Genomic DNA, 20,756 nt, shown 5'->3' on the forward strand with positions numbered 1-20,756 from the left:
CATGAGACACCTAATAAGTTAGGTACTGTTCACTGTGGGTGAAATGTAAAATAGTCATAATTTCTATTTCAAATGAATTTTTTGAAAAGACTGTAACATGGACAAATATAGCTCTACATGAAATGTGCTTTCATTGTGTGTGTCTGTCAGGTGCCTTTCTGATGAAGTGACAAAGGAATGCCATTGATTAGTCAGATGGAGGGTGTTGAGCAATAGCATCCTGCTACCTTGAGGAAAAAAGCCCAAGCGAAATGCACTCCAGTATACAACCCCAGCCATTATGTTTTCCTGATCACCATGATACAAATCTAACATAACATTCATGATCAGCCAGTACTTAGTTGTGTGACTATCCCAGTGGTCTGCTCTGAAAAGCACTGCATAGCCTTGTGTCCCACTCTGCTTTGCTCTCATGGGATGTTTGTGGTGATTGCTAAAAATTGAGCAAGATGAAGTATAGTCATGAATTAGCTCTCTGTATTATCTTTTAAAAATGAATATACTTTTCTGTAAACCTGGGAGTGCTGGCGGTGATGTGTCAGGTGGTCAGAAGTGTGATTCCATGTTTTCTTCCTCACAGAACGCAATCGTGTCTATTAAGGAACTATGTGGACTCCCTCCAATTGCCAATCTGAAGCAGTGCCTGTTAACTCTGTCATCTCGGCTCATCACCAGTGACAATACCCCTTCAGTCTCACTTGTGTTGAAAGACAGCTTTCCTTACCTGGAGCCTCTGGGTGCAATTCCAGATGTGCAGAAAAAGATGCTGGCTGCTTATGATCTGGTAGGAAATTGCGACTCCATATTTTTTTATCTGTGTGTGTGTGTGTGAAATCACAAATAGCAGGGACTCCTCTGTGGAACTCCAGTGAATAACACAGGGTGACTACCTTTGAAACATGGATTGGAGGTAGCATGCAGAGCTGGCCCATTCAGCTTCCGCTAAGTCTCAGTGGAAAACTCTGAGAAAATGACTTGAACCTGGAGCTGCACAGGTTATAAGTGGAAAACTCTGCTTTAGCAAAGAATGGATTATTAAAAAACCCTCAAAAATATGTACACTCATCATCTAAATGACTTTAGAGTGCAATATAACCATTTAATTACATACCTATGGGATGTAAACATGTCTCAGTGCTGCCTTATGATGGTTGAGACAAAATTTATATGGAATCTATATTTTTCAGCTATTTCCTAGAATGTACCCCTTATCCTCCTGGTCCAAAATGGGTGCTGAGCTCCAGCCATAATATCTGCATTCCAACCATCAGGAGTGATGAAAAGATGTAAGACATAGCTTCTCCCTTTAAGGACATTTCTCTGGAATAGGATAGATCATGTTTGCTTTTATTTCATCAGCCTGGAGTTGACACATAGCCACACTTAGTTGCAAAAGAGAATGGAAAATATCATTTCAAGGGACTATATGCTAAATGTTGTCTCTTCTGTTACTAGGAAATAAGGAGAGAATGGATATTAAGGGACAACTAATAGTCTGCTACAGAGGTGAATAGGCAATTCAGTTACCCCCCACCCAATAACAATGAAAAATTAAAAACATTTAACTTTAAAATAAGTTTTTAATTAGAAATTAAGAAAATATAGTAAGATATTCCCCTCACCATTAAATTGACATGTTTTTTCTCTTTAAAAATAGTACCTCTGATCAAGAATTTAAGGAAATGGATACTCTCATTCATCTACTTTTGTGGAAAAATAAATTGATATAATATTTCTTGGAGAAACAATTGGCAATACAATTTAAAATGCTTATGAGTTTGATCTATAGAGTTCCTTTTCTTGGATTTATTCTAAGCCAGTAGAGAGATGCATAAACATTTATGTTAATAATGTCAACATAGAAAGATTAGCTAAGTGAAATATAATAATCTATATTATAGATTCCTTTGAGGATACTAAAATCATGTGTTAGAAGAATATTTAATGGTATGGAGAAGTCCTTACAATGTTCTGTAGAAAATTTGATTACAATAAAATGGGAAATAGGATTTAAATTACATTTCTATGTATATGCTTCTAAGTTGCTAGCAGGTTATTAATAGTGAATGTTTTTATATGAGAGTGAATTTTATTTTCTTATTTATGCTTTTCTATATTTTTTCTGTATTCACCAAACTCTTTATAATGAACCCAACTAATTTTATAATTGAATAAAATAAACCTTAAGGAAGAAAAGATGAAGATTTTATCATTAAAAAACAAGTAGAAGAAAGATATTGGAGATAAACATTCTACGAATGAAAAAGAAAAATTTCCACAGGGCATGTTCTGCTTATGAATGACCATACCTGTTACAAAATGTACTTCATGGTTGCTAGGGGAAAAGTTTACCTATTACCTGTATCTCATTTTTCATGAAATCAATTTTTTCATCATAAAAATGGGGACTGAAAGCTATTGAGTGAATAGGTATAATTGCCATCTAAGAGGTGAAATTAGGGTACTAGTTGCCATAGAGACAGACAGTAGAAATCACTTATTCCTCCACTTCTCTTTTAAGCTAAGAAAGAGAAATCATTCATGACGAGGGAGGTCCCTGAAGATGGCCTGTAATAAGCAGAAGGATACCTGGTCTGGGGCTGGGCAATTTCCATTTCACACCCCCGAGTGTCTGATAGTGTCTTATTTTTTCAGTTTTATCTGCTGAAGCCAAGACTGAAATATTAGCCTTTTCTCATCTGTATTATTAAAATGCAAATTGTAATTGCAGGCAGAGCATGGTTTCCAAAGATTAAAATAAAAGGCTACGGTGGAAGCAGAAATACTTATAATGAAGTCTTTCGTGTACAGGTCTCTAAGGAAAACCATTTTGGGAGGGAATTGAGTGTAAATATCCTTATACCACATGGTAAACTTGGTAGAATTCAAAAGTGATTAAAAACACCATTGACATCTCTCTTGAGTATTTATTTTGGGGGATGGGGTGGGTAGGGACAGATACATGTAATGATGATATTGGCCTTGAAATTAAAACACCATTTTTACTTTTTAGGATTTGCACTGTATTGGTTGGCATCTTTAATGCTCTTAGTGTATTACTGTGTATTAATTTTAAATAGGTCTTCTAAGATCTCTTCAGATCTAGAGTGAACATTTAAAAACAGAGATCAAGGGGCTGGATTATACTTGCAATCCCAGGACTTTAGGAGGCCGAGGCGGGTGGATCACCTGAAGTCAGGAGTTTGAGACCAGCCTGACCAACATAGTGAAACCCCGTCTCTACTAAAAATACAAAAATTAGCCGGGCATGGTGGCACCTGCCTGTAATCCCAGCTACTTGGGAGGCTGAGGCAGGAGAATCGCTTGAACCTGGGAGGCGGAGGTTGCAGTGAGCCGAGACTGCGCCATCGCACTCCAGCCTGGGTGACAGAGCAAGATGCCATCTCAAATAAAAAATAAAATAAAAACATAGATCAAATCAAGTCACTTTCCTGCTTAGAATCCTCCAGTGGGTTCCATTAAAATAAAACAGAAACTCCTGACTGTGGCTTTACAAGGTCATTTATGATTTGCCCCTGCTTGTCTACCTCACCTGCCTCTCCATCCTTGCCCAATCTCACTACATCTCCCAACCTCATCCGCCTCTCACAACTTCACCCATCTCTCCAGCCTCACCTGCCTCTCCAGCCTCCCCTGCCTCTTTAGTTTTACCTGCCGCTCCCAACTGCACCTGCATCTCCAGCCTCACCTGCCTCTCCCAACCTCACCTGCCAGTCCAGCCACACCTGCCTCTCTCAGCTGCTTCCCCAGCCCCATTTGCCTCTCCCAACCTCACCAGCTTGTCCCAGTCTCAGCTGCATCTCCAGTCTCATCTGCCTTTTCTAGCCTACCTGCCTGTCCAGCTTCACCTGCCTTCCCCAAACTCACCTGCCTCTCCAGTCTCATCTGCTTCTCCAGCCTCATTCCCACACCCTCTATTTTGCTTACCCTCTTCCAGCCACACTGGCTTTCTTTGCACATATTTATGGGGTATGGTGTGATATTTCCATACATGTATACAATGTGTAATGATCAAATTCGAGTAATTAGCATATCCATCACCTCAAACATTTATTTCTTAGTGGTGAGAACATTTAAAATCCTCTCTTCTGGTTATTTTGCAAGGCAGCTGTACTTACCACTATACCACCGACACCAGCTCTTCTAGCTATTTGGAAATATACAATATATTATTGTTAACTGTAGTCACTACTGTGCAATGGAACACTATAATTTATTCCTCCTTATCTCTGAATTCTTAGCTCAAATGTCATTTTCTCAGAAAAGCCTTCCCTAACTACTCTCCCCATCCATCCCTTTGTCACATAGCCATGTTTTATTTCCATCTTCCTGCTTAGCACTATTGAAAAATACTTTGTGTGAACTCTTTAATTTCTGTCCTCTTTTACTCCTCAATTTGAATGTAAACTCCATGAGGTTAGATCCTGTCTGTCTACTTATTACCGTCACCTCTGGCACCCAAAACAATGTTGGCACATAGCACATTATCAGGTAATGTTCATTGAATAAAAAGAATAAATAAAAGCATGTATTGTTGGTGAAAATAGTGTAGTTTTCATCCTATAATTGAACATGTTTTATGATAAGTTACTAAATCCCCTTGATTTTACCTCTCTGACACCACCCTTGCTGAATTGTTCCCTGTCTTATATTTGGCTAAAAAACTTACAGAGTAAGGCAAAACTATGGAGACAGTAAAAAGATTATTATTTGCCAGGGGCTTTGAGTGGGGCAGGGAGGGATGAACTGGTGGAGCACAAAGGATTTTTAAGGCAGTGGAACTATTCTGTGTGATACTGTAATGGCAGATACATGTCATTATACACTAGTCAAAAACCTATAGAATGTACAACACAAAGAGTCAACCCTAATGTCAACTATGGACTTTAGCTAATAAGAATGTATCAGTAGTGGCTTGTCAATTGTAGTAAATATACCACACTAATGCAGAACGTAAACAGTAGGGAAAACTGGGAGGTGGGGGTAGAGTTAGAGGGTGAGGACTCTGTACTTTCCATTTACTTTTTATGTAAACTTGAAACTTTTCATAAAAATACAGTCTACCCCCCCCACCTACCACAGACTATTAATAAAAACTGATTTGGATGAATAAGGGAAAAAAGCAGGCCAGGCGCGGTGGCTCACGCTTGTAATCCCAGCACTTTGGGAGGCCGAGGCGGGCGGATCACGAGGTCGGGAGATCGAGACCACGGTGAAACCCCGTCTCTACTAAAAATACAAAAAATTAGCTGGGCGTGGTGGCGGGTGCCTGTAGTCCCAGCTACTCGGAGAGGCTGAGGCAGGAGAATGGCGTGAACCCGGGAGGCGGAGCTTGCAGTGAGCCGAGATCGCGCCACTGCACTCTAGCCTGGGTGACAGAGCGAGACTCTGTCTCAAAAAAAAAAAAAAAAGCAAATCCAAGATTTATTGCCTAGTGGTGGGGTTGGCGTGGGGAGAAGGTATTCCAAAATGAACAGCTTGGGTTCAATTTAGACTTAAGTTGCTTGAACGTTTGGATTTCTCAAAAATGGTAATGAACTTCATAGATGCCATCCCGGAGAAAAAATTGTTACCACTAAAAAATGCAGAATATGTTTAGAATAAAAAACAACCTGAAATCTTTCCTGAACAGATACAAACGTTTTCTTTCTTCAGTATGGAAACAAATAAATCAGGCAACTTGGTAGCCTACATTTGTTGAAAGCAAACTTGAGTGCATCAAATTATACTATTATCAAGGGAAAATAAAATAAAATATTCTAGAAAACACTGACCCTGAGTTCATCTGCACAGATTTTTCCCCCAAGTTTAGCTTTCCCTATTTATTACTCACTATAAATAAATAAACAAATCCCACTATTTATTACCAAACACTTACTCATTAAATATTTGAAAATATTTCCTCCTGAGGGTTTTAAAATTCAGTCTTAAAAGCCATTTTTTCTCTCTCTCTCTTTTTTTTTTTTTGGAAACGGAGTCTCGCTCTGTCACCCAGACTGGAGTGCAATGGCGCAATCTCTGCTCACTGCAAGCTCCGCCTCCTGGGTTCATGCCATTCTCCTGCCTCAGCCTCCCCAGTAGCTGGAACAACAAGCACCCGCCACCATGCCCGGCTAATTTTTTGTATTTTTAGTAGAGACAGAGTTTCACCATGTTAGCCAGGATGGTCTTGATCTCCTGACCTGATGATCCGCCCGCCTCGGCCTCCCAAAGTGCTGGGATTACAGGCGTGAGCCACCGTGCCCAGCCTTAAAAGTCCTTTTAATATTAGTCTTGCAATTATAATTCCATTATAGCAACTGTGTTGGTATCAAGAAATCAAAAATTGAATGTATTTTTAGCAAAATGGGCCTATTGACATGGCATAATTTCCGAAGAAAGGGAAGGCACACTCTCCCCTGTCTTAGCACATCTTATTTAAAGTATACATTTTCTGTCTGCTTCCTGGGACTTGAAATTTCAAAGTTACAACCAGTTCCCTAGGGTTAAGACATTTTATCTTTTTAAAAATGCAGCAACATCCCTGTGAGTAATAACACATTGGGTTATCAGTAATTCATTCATACCTTCTAGTGAATTTAGCAGATCCTGTTCTACAAGCAGGATTTAACCTGGGAAAAGGGAGAGATGGTAATGACAGAGGGTTCACCAAGTCTGGGTAAGGTGAAAGTGGGGTTGCTCAAAGAATTGCAATTTGCTTACGGGCAACCCTGTTTACTATTACTATTAATACTCTTAATACGATGTTGCCATGTAAATGCCTATCTCATATTTTGTGCAACTGAAGCAGAGATGACTTTGCTGATATAAAACGTGTCACAGCTGGAGGTGGGAAGTGTACAACTTCTAAAACAGCACTAGAGGGAACTGGGAACACTATCAATCAATAACTCTGGCAAGTAGAAAAGGCTCTAAAAGTCGAAGGTAGAATGGATGCCTCTTTCGCAGGCTAAATACACAAAGAGAAGAGCTGTTGGCATTGGATTGTTCACTACAGCGCCATTTCAGTGGCCCTCTGCTCATCAGGAAAGTTTTCCAGAAACTGTCCCTGGAGCTTAATTTGAAATCAGAAGACCATTTCTAAGTGACTCTTCCATTTATTTTACTGTGATTCTTCTTCTTTTTTGGCTCAGGCCTCTGAAAGAGCAAGCATCTCTTCCCCACTCTGGATTTTTACTTTCTCTGGAAAAATATCCCACTGAAGTAGGTAGTATAGTCACACAGTCATTGTCTTTTAAGGCTGATAATGTCGTATAATTATATTTTGCAAATAAAAGCAATATGACTTTTTTTTCATTTAGGATTCATCTTCATTTGGGGGTTGTTAAGAATGAAAATTGGTTACAGAAAGAGTTACTTAGTGTTAGAGCCAGAAAATGGAGATATTTAATTTGATAAACATTTTCTGAACTCCTTTTAATGTGCAAGCCGCTGTGTTAAATACTGTGGAAGGTTCAGCAGACCTTTTGCTTCAGCAGCTTACCAGCAGGAGATGTAACCTGGTGAGGTACTACCCAGCCCTAGGAGTCTACTATTGGGGATGTGAATATGTTACTCATCATTTAACATGGAGTTGTAATAGCAGGTGATTACATTGGAAAACATTTTGTAATTTTAGTAGGGCACTATCAAAACTAGTTTGTTTGAATGGGTTTGACTTTTTTCATTCTGCAATCGTGTTTTTATGCATGTAGATTTAGCTCCAATTTTAATGTTTTACTCTAGTCACTTTTCTACATTTTATTCTATTTAACCAAAGATGAATAAACAGAGACAGAATCAGCACAGATAGTCATGATAGAAAGAATGACAGTTCTGTAACTTAAGAGAAATAGGAAAATGTGTAGGAACACATATAGTTGCCACTTGTAAAATAACATTTTCTCATTTGATATGTCATTTTGTATATGTCTTTAGGCTTTTAATTAGTCAACTAAACAAGCGTATTTTGGATGCCTACTATGTGCAAGGCAGTGTGCAAGTTGCTAGAGAAAGAAATAGTATGAAGCAAAACTTCTGTCCTTGAGGAATGGGCAACCCTGATGGGAAAGGAGGACTTACACCTAAAAAGGGAAAGAGTAGTGACACGCAGTGTTCAGAGAGTTGACCACATGATATCTTATGTCCTTAGCCGGAGTCGTAGATCATTTAGTCCTATGATAGTCTTAAATATATCATTCTGAAGTGGAATAGCTACAGGAGGTTGCAACTGTAAGAAATAAGCCCAAAGCATTCTCCAAAGGTGACTTCTGTGCTAACTTATTTAACATTAACATAAAAGTTAAAACTTTACTATGGTAAGAACAATTTTTTTTTAATTTGTTGTTTAAAAAGGGAAATCAAAACAGTCGAGAGAACATAAGTCAAGGGTTATTTAATCTTTTACTAAGTCAGTTGGGGGGTGATTTGGAGAGCAGTTGCAGGAATCTAGCAAAAAAGAGCTAACTGCTGTCTAATCACGCTTGCAATGGAACGAATACACTAGTAAGTATTACAGTTAAGCCAGGCGTAATGGTTGGATTAAATATATTCTCTTATATCAGTGTTATAACCAGTATATATTCAGCCTCAGGATGGGAAAGAGTTCTAGTTATGTCTATAGTTCCCCAATTTAGTTTTGCTTATTGAAATCCATTTAAGTTAAAATTGGGTTAAGTCAAAGATACTCTCCTTCCATCACTGTCTCTCATTGTGAAGTTTGTGTGGAACTCTATTAGTTTGCATTTCAAGAAGTATCTTTGCTTGTATAGTAATAGAACCCAAAAAAAGAACTGTCTGCTGGCATGTGCCCGAACAGAGCTCAGTGTTTAAAAACAAGATCCTGTGCACTTGGAGCATGGAAACTTCCTTCACATGTGGGTACAGCAATGTCTTTGGACACATTTTCTGTGTAAGGGGAAAATTATCAGCATCTTGAGGAGTGGCAAAATTTCTACTTGGTACGAGGATCTCTAGGACCATGGATATCAGAGATACATATCCATAAGCAAGTATTTCAGGTTGGCTTTTTTTGTGGAATTTTGTCCATGCATATTCAAAGCTGGCTTTGCATTCTTGAATCCTCAGGCTTTGTAACACTTTTGGTTAAAGGTAGTAAGGTAGTCAAATTGGCCTGAAAATTCTGGAGAAGGTTTATTAAGGCTACTCACCTGGAAATTTTATGAAGGAGCTAAATTGTAATGACAGCTGGATAAAAACAAATATTTCTAATGACTACTCAAGGTATAGCTGACAACTGTTTGGGGAACAAAACAACAAGAGAAAAAAAAATGATGTTTATGCCGAAAGGGCTCCCTGAAGTAGATTTTGTCACCATTGTGAACGTGGAGACAAACGTCCTCTGACCTGATGTGTGCAAGTTCACTTGTCCTGCGCCATTACAAATCAGGCTTGCAAATGTGATGCATTAGTCCCAGGATAGAGAGCTCTGTTGCATACACCAAAGGCAGTGGACTTCCAGTGAACTTGCAAATATTCTGACTTTACGCTTGTTTCTGTATGACTGAGAGTTGACCACATTGACAGGCTTGATTGCTTAAAAACAAGATGCCAATCTATTAGCAATGCTTTTATTTGTTTCATTTTAAATATTTAAGGAACTTGAGAATGAAAGGAAATAATCTTCATTCTAGTTAGCAAATATATATGTAAGAGCAATCTGATTTACAAATGTACCAAGTTTAATAAAATTCATCTTGTTTTAAATGATCTGAAAAGATGAGCCACTGCAGAACCACAGAATCAAAACCTAGTTTTTTTGCTTAGAAGGAAAGTAAGAGCTAGGGGAATTATTCCAGTGTTCTGAAAAGGAGAGGACAAAAAAAGTCTAGAGTAGATTAGCTTTTTATTGACTCACATTTTCTTGAGCAATAGCTTCTCCAAAGTTCATAACTCCTTCCTGAAAAAACAGAGGACTCAGGTAAATACCTTTCTTCCTATGTTTAATATGAAAAAATATTTATCATGGTTGATGCATGTTGTGAATTAGACTTGGAGGGAAAAGCAGTCATGGCAAAATTTATTTTCATGATGCTTAATTTGATGACTGTTACTTTATTAAGTGTTTATTACCAACTTGCACTTGCAATCGGAATTCTACACTTTAATATAGTCTGCTCCTCAAGAATGCCTAGATTTTAGTCTAAATTATTTCACTAGCTAGTTGTGTGGCTTTAAGCAAGCTAAGTTTTAGCTCAGGTTTTTCATCTATAAAATGTGGTTGTCCATGATAGACTGTCTTTAAGATAACTTCTAAGTAGAAAGATTTGTGGTTCTAGGAATTTAGGTGTAATTCAGGATAAAATGGGAATCTATGCAAGATTTTTGAGTTCTAATACGATGAAAGTGCATCTTTTCAGTATTATTAAATAATTACATTGACTGCAATGATTCTGGGCAATTAGTTAAACTTCTTACTGGAAAGAGCTGGAAGGATAGTTTCTTCACAAAAGCTGGACAATTTAATCCATCTTTGAGTAACAGTATCACTGCCCCCTTCAGTAAAGTTTTCTTTTTAAAGACATAATTTTACTCTTAACTCGTAACTTTACACACCCGTGCTCTGGATACATCTAATGCATAAAGTAATGTCAATCTTTATCTGGGTAAGTCCTCTATTCTTTTAGAGACAAAGCCCTGACAAGGAAATAAGATCCATTAGGAGATATTCATGTGACAGAACCAGAGAAAAGCTCTTTGTATTACTACAACAGGCAAAGGCAACCAGCAGCTCAGGCTGAAACATCAGATATGTAAATCAGGCCACTGCCAGATTCTATCGACTGAGTCAACCCAGCCGTCATGGCTGAGTCGTGCTGACTTCCCGGCTCAGGGATTATCTGAGGACATCTTCTCACCTTCTCTGCTTGGCTTTTGCGCTTTGTATTTTATTTCCATCAGTATCAGTTAGAGATCTAGGAAGGAGATGAAACTCAAATCGACCATTTTTTCTCCCTGACAGCTTAGATAAATTACTTAGTTGAGAGGAAAATTTGAAATTTTTGACTTAAATTGTGGTTTGGATTATTGGTACATTTTAGCTATTCATCTCATTTGTTTTTTCTACAACTACTAATAATTGAAAGTTGACTGCAGAAAATAGAATACATTTATTATTCTCAATACAATAGAAGCTGTTGACATAGAGAAAATCGAATGCCCTTATGAAACAGTTTCATATGAGCAATGATTTTATGTTCTGAGAATATTAATGATGAGATATGTGAGGACACAATTTGGGACTTTTATTACTAAAAGATTTCAGGTTATTTCTGAGGAATCTCTAAGAGAAGCTTGTTTCGAGGTAAAATTATACTTGATTATCTCTTTATGAGGTTTATTAGACAATGGGAAAAACAGAAACAACTTTATACTATGGGGTTAACAAATATTTACTTGGGGGCTTTTGAGAAGAACTTGAACTATAAGGTTTTGGAGTATGTTTTGATCCTAAATTTATTTTACCTCAAATAAGCATGTAATAAAGTTTTAACATTTGTTTTACTTTCTGATGTTTGAGTATTAGATTTCTACAGGGATAATCCTGTTAAAAGCTTTATGCTTATTTTTCAGTACTTCAGTACTTAATCTGAAATAGAATTAAAAGCATACAAAATTACAGAAAAATGAGGAAGCCTAGAAAAAAAAAGAGTGGAGAAATCTACAGACAAAAAGAGAGATGGGAGTTCAAAAAGATAATTGCAAGTTTGAGAAGTGGTCAGTAATAAATAAAATGTTTTATTGCACACACATATGTGGGTAGCAGAGAGGGAGAAGAAATAAGTATCATAAAAGTAAAACGGGGAAAAAAAGTGATTATGTAAATGGATGGATGCATCTGGGAATACAAAGCTTGAGTATTGAGTCCCTGCTCTACTGGAATTACAATTTACTGGAGAAGTAACAAGATGGAAATAACATAGGTGAAGAATAAATCATAAGATAGAAAATAAAAAATTCCATGAACAGATTAAAAAAAATAGAATGTTTTGGGAATATGGGGAGTCAGAAGGAGACAGAAGGGGAAATCAGGAAACTAATAGAGGAGAGGGCACTGAAGTGAGCTTTGAGGCCTGGTAGGATTTTGATCAGGGCAGATGGCGTAAGAAGGCTTCCCTAATAGAAAGAAATGTGTGGGAGGAGGAACACGTAGGGTGCGTTTAGAGAAGCGTGATTCATCCATGTCAACTGAGCGTTAGGGGAACTGGAACACCATAGCTCTGGGTTAGAAAAATTTTACTTCGTTCAGTAAGCAAGGGAGAAAATGACAAAGCCAGGAATTAGTTAGTACTGTAGTTTTGGATGATGATTCTGGAAGTGGTACTTAGGAAGGAGTGAGATGGGAAGGACTGGAACCTACTGGTAGCTCAGTGGGACTTCAAGCCCATCTTTGAGTGCTGCACAGGGAGCTGTGAGAGAATTTGGAGAAGATAGGAGATACTTCATTTTTTTGGTGGGAGTGGGGTTGGGGAGAGACAGGGAGGATAAAATGGAGCAGATAATATTTTTAAAGGTGACTTTGCTGCCTCCGGAAGGATAAACAACCCTATTCTGGTACTCATTGCTATTATGTTCCAATACCACTTGCCTTGATATTGCAGTAATCTTTAGAGTTAAGGGAGTGGAATTAGGTATTTATGAATATGACCTGGGACATAAGGAATGTATATACATTTATTCGATAGCTACTTATTTGGTGCCCACTTCGTGCCAAGTGTGTTACACAAAGAAGTAATCATAAGGAAGGTGACACTAACCTCAGTGTTAGGATGGATGGGGGTTGGAACAGAGCTTATCCTTTCCCCTCCCATCTGTTGTGGTGAGACTATGGCTTCCTGTTACTGGAGGTATCATGTGGGTCTCTCTGTATGTTGTCTTCCCAATGAGCCAGTTCAAGGATTCTGACAACCACCTTTTTGATGTTTATTTTGTAACAGATGATTCAAGAGAGCCGGTTTCTCATAGAAATGGCAGACACAGTCCAGGAAAAGATTGTACAGTGTCAGAAAGCAGGTAATTGTTTTTAATTTTTTTTCTGTTTGTTTTTTTTTCTATTTTGTTTAGAAACTATAATAATTCTTGGTAGATGTTTTTCAGAAACTTTCTGCTTCTTCTCTTAATATTCAATTATTTTATAGCATTGCTTAACTATACTTTAAGTTACACTTTAGTCTTTGTTTAGTACAGACGAAATCCAAGTGATAATAGGTGGGTTGTATGTGAGCATACAGGGTTGGGGTGGTATCTGAAGAAGTCTAGAGGGATGAGGGTTTCTGAATCTAGTTTTGTGGTTTGGAATCCCATCAAAACCTTCTACTGCTGGTATTGAAGCTATGGTTCCATACAGTCCCTTAAAACCCACTTCAATTTTACAATTGGAACCAAAATCCTATTAATCTTCTAGGCTTTTGCCCCATTACTAGTCTTCACTTTAGATTTAGATTTGTTCCTTCTTTTTAAGTATGGGATGAGTCACATATCTGTGATAGTGCACTTGTTTATTTCTGTTCACCTTCATCCACACCCTTGTGCTTTCATCTCCTGAATCCACAGCCTTCTGTATCCACACACCCAATAATGATTATGACGAGGAAGATGACAACAATAGCAACTGCTTGATACATATGCATATGCTGTACCAAGCACACACACTGTCTTACTCATGACAACTCTGCAAAGTAATCATCATTATATCCAATTTATAGATGAGGCACCTGAGATTCTGAGAGACTGAGTGACTTACCCTAGGTGCCATATCAACATGCGGTGGAGCTGCCCTTCGAATTCAGACCAAACTTTTAAAATGGTGCTTTTCACTGGCTGACCAGCAGGCTTAGATGTTTCTGTTGACAGGAAGCACAAAAATAATAATACCTGATACTTACATGATGCCAGGCACTGCTCTGAGATCTTTATATGTGTTGATTCACTTAAGCTTTACCTCCGTCCCATGAGGTAAACCCACTTGTTAACCACATGTCACCTGTGAGCAAACTGAAGCCTAGAACTGAAACTAGAACAAGGAGAATGGTGGTAGATCCCTGACCTCATGTAGGCTTCTCCAAGCCCATTTGGAGTACAGTGTTCACTCCTGGAGGCAAGTTCCTACAGAGCTCAGCTCCAGGAAACTGGGCAATGCAGTGGCCTTGCCTGGATGCCGTACTTAAAGAAGAGTTTCATTGGTAAGCTGAATATGTTCGAATGGTTAACCTAGAGAAGACTTGAAGGGATTTTACCCAATATCTTTCTTCAAATATCTAAAAGCTTGCACTGTAGAAAAGAGTTTAGACCTTTTTGGTCTGTGTCCATCTAGCACCAAGGAGTAGAAGTTCCAAGGAAGGAGATTTTTGGCTCAATATCAGTCATAGCTTTCCAGAGATGGAATGAGCTGTTCATAAGAGAATATGATTTCCATCTTTAAGGTGCTAAGACAAAGGCTGAAGAAACGTGATGGTGATGGTTTTCATAATCTTTAAGCTCCAGCAGATGGTTGAGCTAAAAATACTTTAAGGTCATTCCCAAATCTGAAACACTTGGGTATTCAGATTTAAAAATGCTATTTTTAAAAAAGCCTTTTTATTTTTAGTCAACATTACTAATTGCTCATTGTTATCTATGTGGGTTCCAGGACCTACTATTAAGCGACAGGGATGGTTTGTAAAGAAAAATAAGACATATGCATTCCTCACATATGGTTGCCATTGACACATCAGACCATTTCATGCATAAACCAGGGAGAGGACAAACAAGGTCTATGTAACCTGTTGGAATAATTTGCTTCTTACTTATTTACTTAATTAAAATTTTTTTTTAATTTTTAATTTTTGTGGGTACATAGGAGGTGTATATATCTTTAGGGTACATGAGATGTTCTGATACAAGCATGTAATGTGTAACAATTATATCATGAAAAATGGGGTGTCCATCCCCTCAAGCATTTCTCTTTTGTGTTACAAACAATCCAATTATACTGTTTTAGTTACTTTTAAATGTATAATTAACTTATTATTGATTATAGTCATCCTGTTGTGTTATCAAATACTAGGTCTTATTCATTCTTCCTATTTTTTTGTACCCATAGAATTTACTTTTTTTCTTCTCATGTCTTTTTCTGTGGCTCTTGGCTGTTTTAAATGCAGTTTAGCCTAATGCATTGACTATTGTCAATTTGTGCATAAGGACAGCTACTTGGTGGGATGAACAGAATGAAAAGGATGATTCAATTTAGGGATTTGGAAATTATGAGAAGACAGGAATGTGAAATTATATTTTACTGATAATACTTTCATTGTAAGATGCCCATTTTTCTGAGATATACGCTCAAATTTCTTATGCATTCTTTCTTCAAAGGGATGGAGTTCCATGAAGAACTTCATAATTTGGGGGCAAAAGAAGGCTTGAAGGGAAGAAAACTCAACAAAGCAACTGAGAGCTTTGCTTGGAACATTACAGTATTGAAGGTAGATGAAACATTCAGATGTCCCCTGTGCCTTTACTTTTCTCCTCCTCATCTCTCCAATGTGTAGAGAAATGTCAAGGATTAAATATGATGCTTTGGATTTTTTAACCTTTACTTTAGATTCAGGGTTACCTGTGCAGGTTTGTTATATAGGTAAACTGCGTGTCACGGGGGACTGGAGTGCAGATTATTTTGTCACCCAAGTAATAAGCATAGTATGCAATAGGTAGTTTTTTGACCCTCTCTCTCCTCCCACCCTCCATCCTCAAGTAGTCCCTGGTGTCTGCTGTTCCTCTCTTTGTATCCATGTGGTCTCATTGTTTAGTTCCCACTTATAAGTGAGAACATATAGATTTGGTTTTCTGTTTCTGCATTCGTTTGCTTAGGATAATGCCCTCCAGCTCCATCCATGTTGCTGCAAAGGACATGATCTTATTCTTTTTTATGGCTGTGTAGTATTCTGTGGTGTATATGTACCACGTTATCTTTATCCAGTCCACTGTTGATGGACATGTTGATTCCATGCTTTGCTATTGTGAATAGTGTTGTGACAAACAGACATGTCCATGTGTCTTTATGGTAGAAGGAATTATATTCCTTTGGGTATATACCCACTAATGGGATTGCTGGGGTCAAATGGTAATTCTGTTTTAAGTTCTTTGAGAAATTGTCACACTGCTTTCCACATGGCTGAATGAATTTACGTTCCTACCAGCATCGTATAAACATTTGCTTTTCTCCACAACCTTTCCAGCATGTGTTATTTTCTAACTTTTAGCTATTCTGACTGTGAGATGGTATCTCATTGTGGTTTTGATTTGCATTTCTCTAAGGATTAGTGATGTTGAACACCTTTTTGTATGCTTGTTGGCCGCGTGTATGTCTTCTTTTGAAAAGTGTCTGTTCATGTCCTTTGCCTACTTTCTAATGGAGTTATTTTTTGCTTGTTAATTTAAGTTCCTTATAAATTCTGAATGTTAGACCTTCGTTGGATGCACAGTTTGCAAATATCTTCTCCTATTCTGTAGGTTGTCTGTTTGCTGTCTTGATAGTTTCTTTTGCTGTGCAGAAGTTCTTTAATTAGATCCCACTGTCAATTTTTGTTTTTGTTGCAATTGCTTTTGGTGTCTTTGTCATGAAATCTTTGTTAGGTCCTATGTCCAGAATGGTATTTCTTAGGTTAGCTTCCAGAGATTTTATAGTTTTAGGTTTTACATTTAAGTCTTTAATCCATGTTGAGTGATTTTTGTATATGGTATAAGGAAGAGGTCCAATTTCAATCTTCTGCACATGACTAGCTAGTTATTCCAGCACCACTTATTAAATAGGGAATCCTTTCTCTATTGCTTGTTGTTGTTGACTTTATTGAAGATGAGATGGTTGTAGGTGTGCAGCATTATTTCTGAGCTCTCTATTCTGTTCCATTGGTCTATATGTCTGTTTTTGTACCAATACCATGCTGTTTTGATTACTGTAGCTTGTAGTATTGTTTGAAGTTGGGTCAAGTGCTGCCTTAAGGAATGTGTGGCTTGATCTCTAGGTTCATACTCTAGGAGATGGGGAGCTGCATACTGGAATTGACATGGTTTTTGCCTTAATAAGGCAATGAGGTTTTCGGTGCAGGCAGGGTACAGCCCGTGTGTGAGATTAATTTGCCTGGTGTATGTGTGTGTGTGTGTGTGTGTGTGTGTGTTTACTCACATGAATACTTTTGTTCAAGTCAATATGGCTGTTCTTGTTTGTGAAAAGAATAATGACAAATGCTTCTGGGGAATGTTCCAACACACATTATTTCAAAGAGACAAAGTACAGGATATCTAGGGCCACTGAGGATTTTTATTTTAAGAACAGTTCCTATAAATACATTTCTTTTTGCAAATAGCTTTGGAAGTCATTTTCTTGAGATTATGATTTGCTCTCTACTGCATATTAATTTTAGAATTTTGAAGTAAATATGCCACTTTTTATATTTTCTTACATGAAAAACTAAATGATTTAGGCAGACGGAATATATTCTTGACAGCTAAATGGGAGAAAAATAGCTACAAACAAAATTAATAATTGCTGACCTTTAAAGGACACTCATTTTGTGCTAGGTACTGTTTTATGAGGTTTATATGAATTAACAATTTAATACTCACACCAACTCAGTATTGTTATTAATCTCATTTTACAGGTGAGAAAACAGAGGCATTGAAAGTCTGTGTATATTTCCCGAGGGCACTCAGCTGGTAAATGGTGTAACTAAAGTTTGAGCTCAGGCAGTCTGGTTCCAGACCCTGTGTCTTTAACCTGTGCTGCAGAGATGCCTCACATGTTTATGTGAAAGCGTTAGGTTAACTGTAAGACATATTACAAATGTCTATTAAAAATTCAGTCCACAAGTGATAAGCTCCTACTATGTATTGGGCTCTGTGCTAGGCATTGGGGATACATGGAGAACATGAGATATAGACCCTGACCTCATGAAGTTAGCAGTCTGAGGCCAGTGGAGGAGGGGGATGGATAAGGCATCATTTGCTTAAGGAGCAGGGATGAACTTGAGCTGTAGTGTTAAAGAGGTGCTTATTATAACCCTAGATTATAATGTGGCAGTGTGCACCCTGATATATACATTTTATGTTCAGAAGATTTTATATGGGCTTGTTAATGTGCCAGTCACAGAAAGGTGCTAGGGATACAAATATCAAGAGGATTACCTGGGTCTCCAAGACTAGTCTATAAGTAGAGACAGACATGTAACTAATAATGGCCATCAATTGTTCAGCACTCATTTTGTGACCAGCACTCAAGGCTAGGTACTTTATGTACATTTCCCCTTTCTTCCTTGCCACAACAGTGCAATCTTGCAACATGACATGCTGACTCTGATAGGACTCTCTCCATCTCACAAATGAGGAAATTGAGGCTTGTGGGGGTTGAAATTTCTTGCCTGGAGTCACACAGCTAGTAAATGGCCAGCCTGCAATTTTTAACTCATGCCCATGGTTCTATCCACTACACTGTTCTGCCTCCTCTAAAACTCCATCCATGTGGCTGTGTCCCTGTATTAGTCTTTTCTCACGCTGCTAATAAAGACATACCCAAGAGTGGGTAATTAATTTATAAGAGAAAGAGGTTTAATTGTCTCACAATTCAGCATGGCGGAGAGGGCCACAGGAAACTTACAATCATGGTGCAAGAGGAAGCAAACATGTCCTTTTTCATATGGCAGCAGCAAGGAGGAGTGCTGAGCAAAAGGTGGAAAAGCCCCTTATAAAACCATCAGATCCTGTGAGAACTCACTCACTATTATGAGAACAGCATGAGGATAACCTCCCTTATGATTTGATTACCTCCCACCAGGTCCCTCCCACAACACATGGGGATTGTGGGAACTACAACTCAAGATGACATTTGGGTGGAGACACAGCCAAACCATATCAATCCCATTGGGTCCAGGCAGCCTAGTGCAGGAATAAGAATGCAGGCCCCGTGTGATTACCTGACAGTGGTGAGACTAGCCAAGTTATATAATCTCCCTCAGGGTGGTAATAATACCTACATCCCAGATTTTGTGAGAATTAAGTGAGATAATACATACAAAAGATGTAAGTCACAGTGCACAAAACTAGACGGCATATATGTTAGCTGTTTTTTGTTTGTTTGTTTGCCAGGTGAGGATGAACATGGAGGAACCAGGTTTTTGTTATTTTTATTTCTTTGTTAACTTCTGACTTAGGCCCACTTGGTGTTGTCAGAGATTTGTTAATGTTTTTGCTTGGTTTAGTGACAGAAGCTGATTGCTAGATGTGATTGAGCAAATGCTGTTCAAATTATTCCAAGAGAGAGCTTTTCAGACAGAATTGATTTTCTATTATTATAACTCACATACTAGCTGCTGGCATTTCAGCTTGAGCACTAGAGTAGTGGACTACTACTAAACAAGAGTAGAGAACATTTCCACACTTCCAATAGCTCCTTTTTCTCCTCCACTGAGTTTGGGACCTGTTAATCTGGTGTCCTTTCCCCAAGAGCTGGACAAATGACCTCCTTTGAATTTGAATTAATAGCTAAGAGAAAAAGAGCCTAGGCTCTGTTGGAGACTTTTTATTCCAGTGGTGCTGCTCTAAGAAGACATCTTTTTCTATAAGATTCTTCCGGTGCGGTGGCTCATGCTTGTAATCCCAGCACTTTGGGAGGCCGAGGCGGGCAGATCACGAGGTCAGGAGATCGAGACCACGGTGAAACCCCGTCTCTACTAAAAATACACACAAAAAATTAGCCAGGCATGGTGGCGGGCGCCTGTAGTCCCAGCTACTCGGAGAGGCTGAGGCAGGAGAATGGCGTGAACCCGGGAGGCGGAGCTTGCAGTGAGCCGAGATTGCGCCACTGCACTCCAGCCTGGGTGACAGAGCGAGACTTCGTCTCAAAAAAAAAAAAAAAAAAAAAAGATTCTTCCTTTAGTTCTTATGCATTAGATCTGAAACACTTGGTTCCTACTTGATTCTCCAGCCTTGCTATTGATTTTCAGAGCTCCTCTAAGTATTTTAATAAATGCTCTTTATTTATAAGTTTAGTAGATTCAATTTACCTTGCTTCCAGTTGGTTGAATGATTAATAACCATCCTGGAAAGACATAATCACTGAATTAGGAGGCTGTGGTATGACTTACCTATACAATTCTGCGTTGCCTACTGAAAAAGTTTCCTTATACATGATTTAGACTAGTATTCCATACTATCTAGAGAGAGGGAGTGGGAATTAACCAATTCTGCTTAAATGTGTTGGTTTGTATTTCTAAAAATATTTAATTCCAGTGTAATTTCCAATAAGTAAGGAAGGAGCTGGAAAAAAATGAGAAATGTGCCCTCAGCAAGTTGGGGGATTGACAGCATGGAGTGGTGCAAAGGGGCATTGGCTTTAGAGTAAATTGAGCTGAGACTGAAAAATAAATTGTTTAGTGTTTTCTGCAGTTCAATATTACATTTGTCTGATATTAAAAATGACAGGGAAGCTGGAGAAAAAATTGAAGAAAGAAACATGACTAGCTCTACAATAAATGAATAAGAATTATAATTACAGTGTCCAAATTGTTCCAGAGATCAGGACTTAGTATTTAGCAAGGAAACTGAAATCGAGGTGCTTCTGGAAGATCCCATACTTGTGTTTTTCTTTAATTCGTATTCTAGCACCTACATGGGTCCAGTGTAGGGACTTGCTTAGCGTATCTTTTGCATTTTTCCACACTTTTGCCATATGTCTATATCCAACTGTAGCAGTCAGTTTGCTCTTCCTT

The 20,756-nt window shown here is 38.2% G+C and overlaps 1 protein-coding gene across 2 annotated transcripts in view; it reads left to right on the top strand.

Annotated features, from left to right (window-relative positions):
• Positions 1 to 20,756, top strand: part of PLCL1 (phospholipase C like 1 (inactive)) — a 359,754-nt gene that overhangs the window by 291,753 nt on the left and 47,245 nt on the right. For both annotated transcript variants that reach the window (XM_055290111.2, XM_055290112.2), the window contains exons 3-5: positions 581 to 784; positions 12,957 to 13,032; positions 15,370 to 15,479. In XM_055290111.2, coding sequence (XP_055146086.1) covers positions 581 to 784; positions 12,957 to 13,032; positions 15,370 to 15,479 — 390 coding nt within the window. The remainder of the gene's footprint in view (positions 1 to 580; positions 785 to 12,956; positions 13,033 to 15,369; positions 15,480 to 20,756) is intronic.

This window comes from Symphalangus syndactylus, chromosome 8 (genome assembly GCF_028878055.3).
Source record: "Symphalangus syndactylus isolate Jambi chromosome 8, NHGRI_mSymSyn1-v2.1_pri, whole genome shotgun sequence".
NCBI classification, from domain to species: Eukaryota; Metazoa; Chordata; class Mammalia; order Primates; family Hylobatidae; genus Symphalangus; species Symphalangus syndactylus.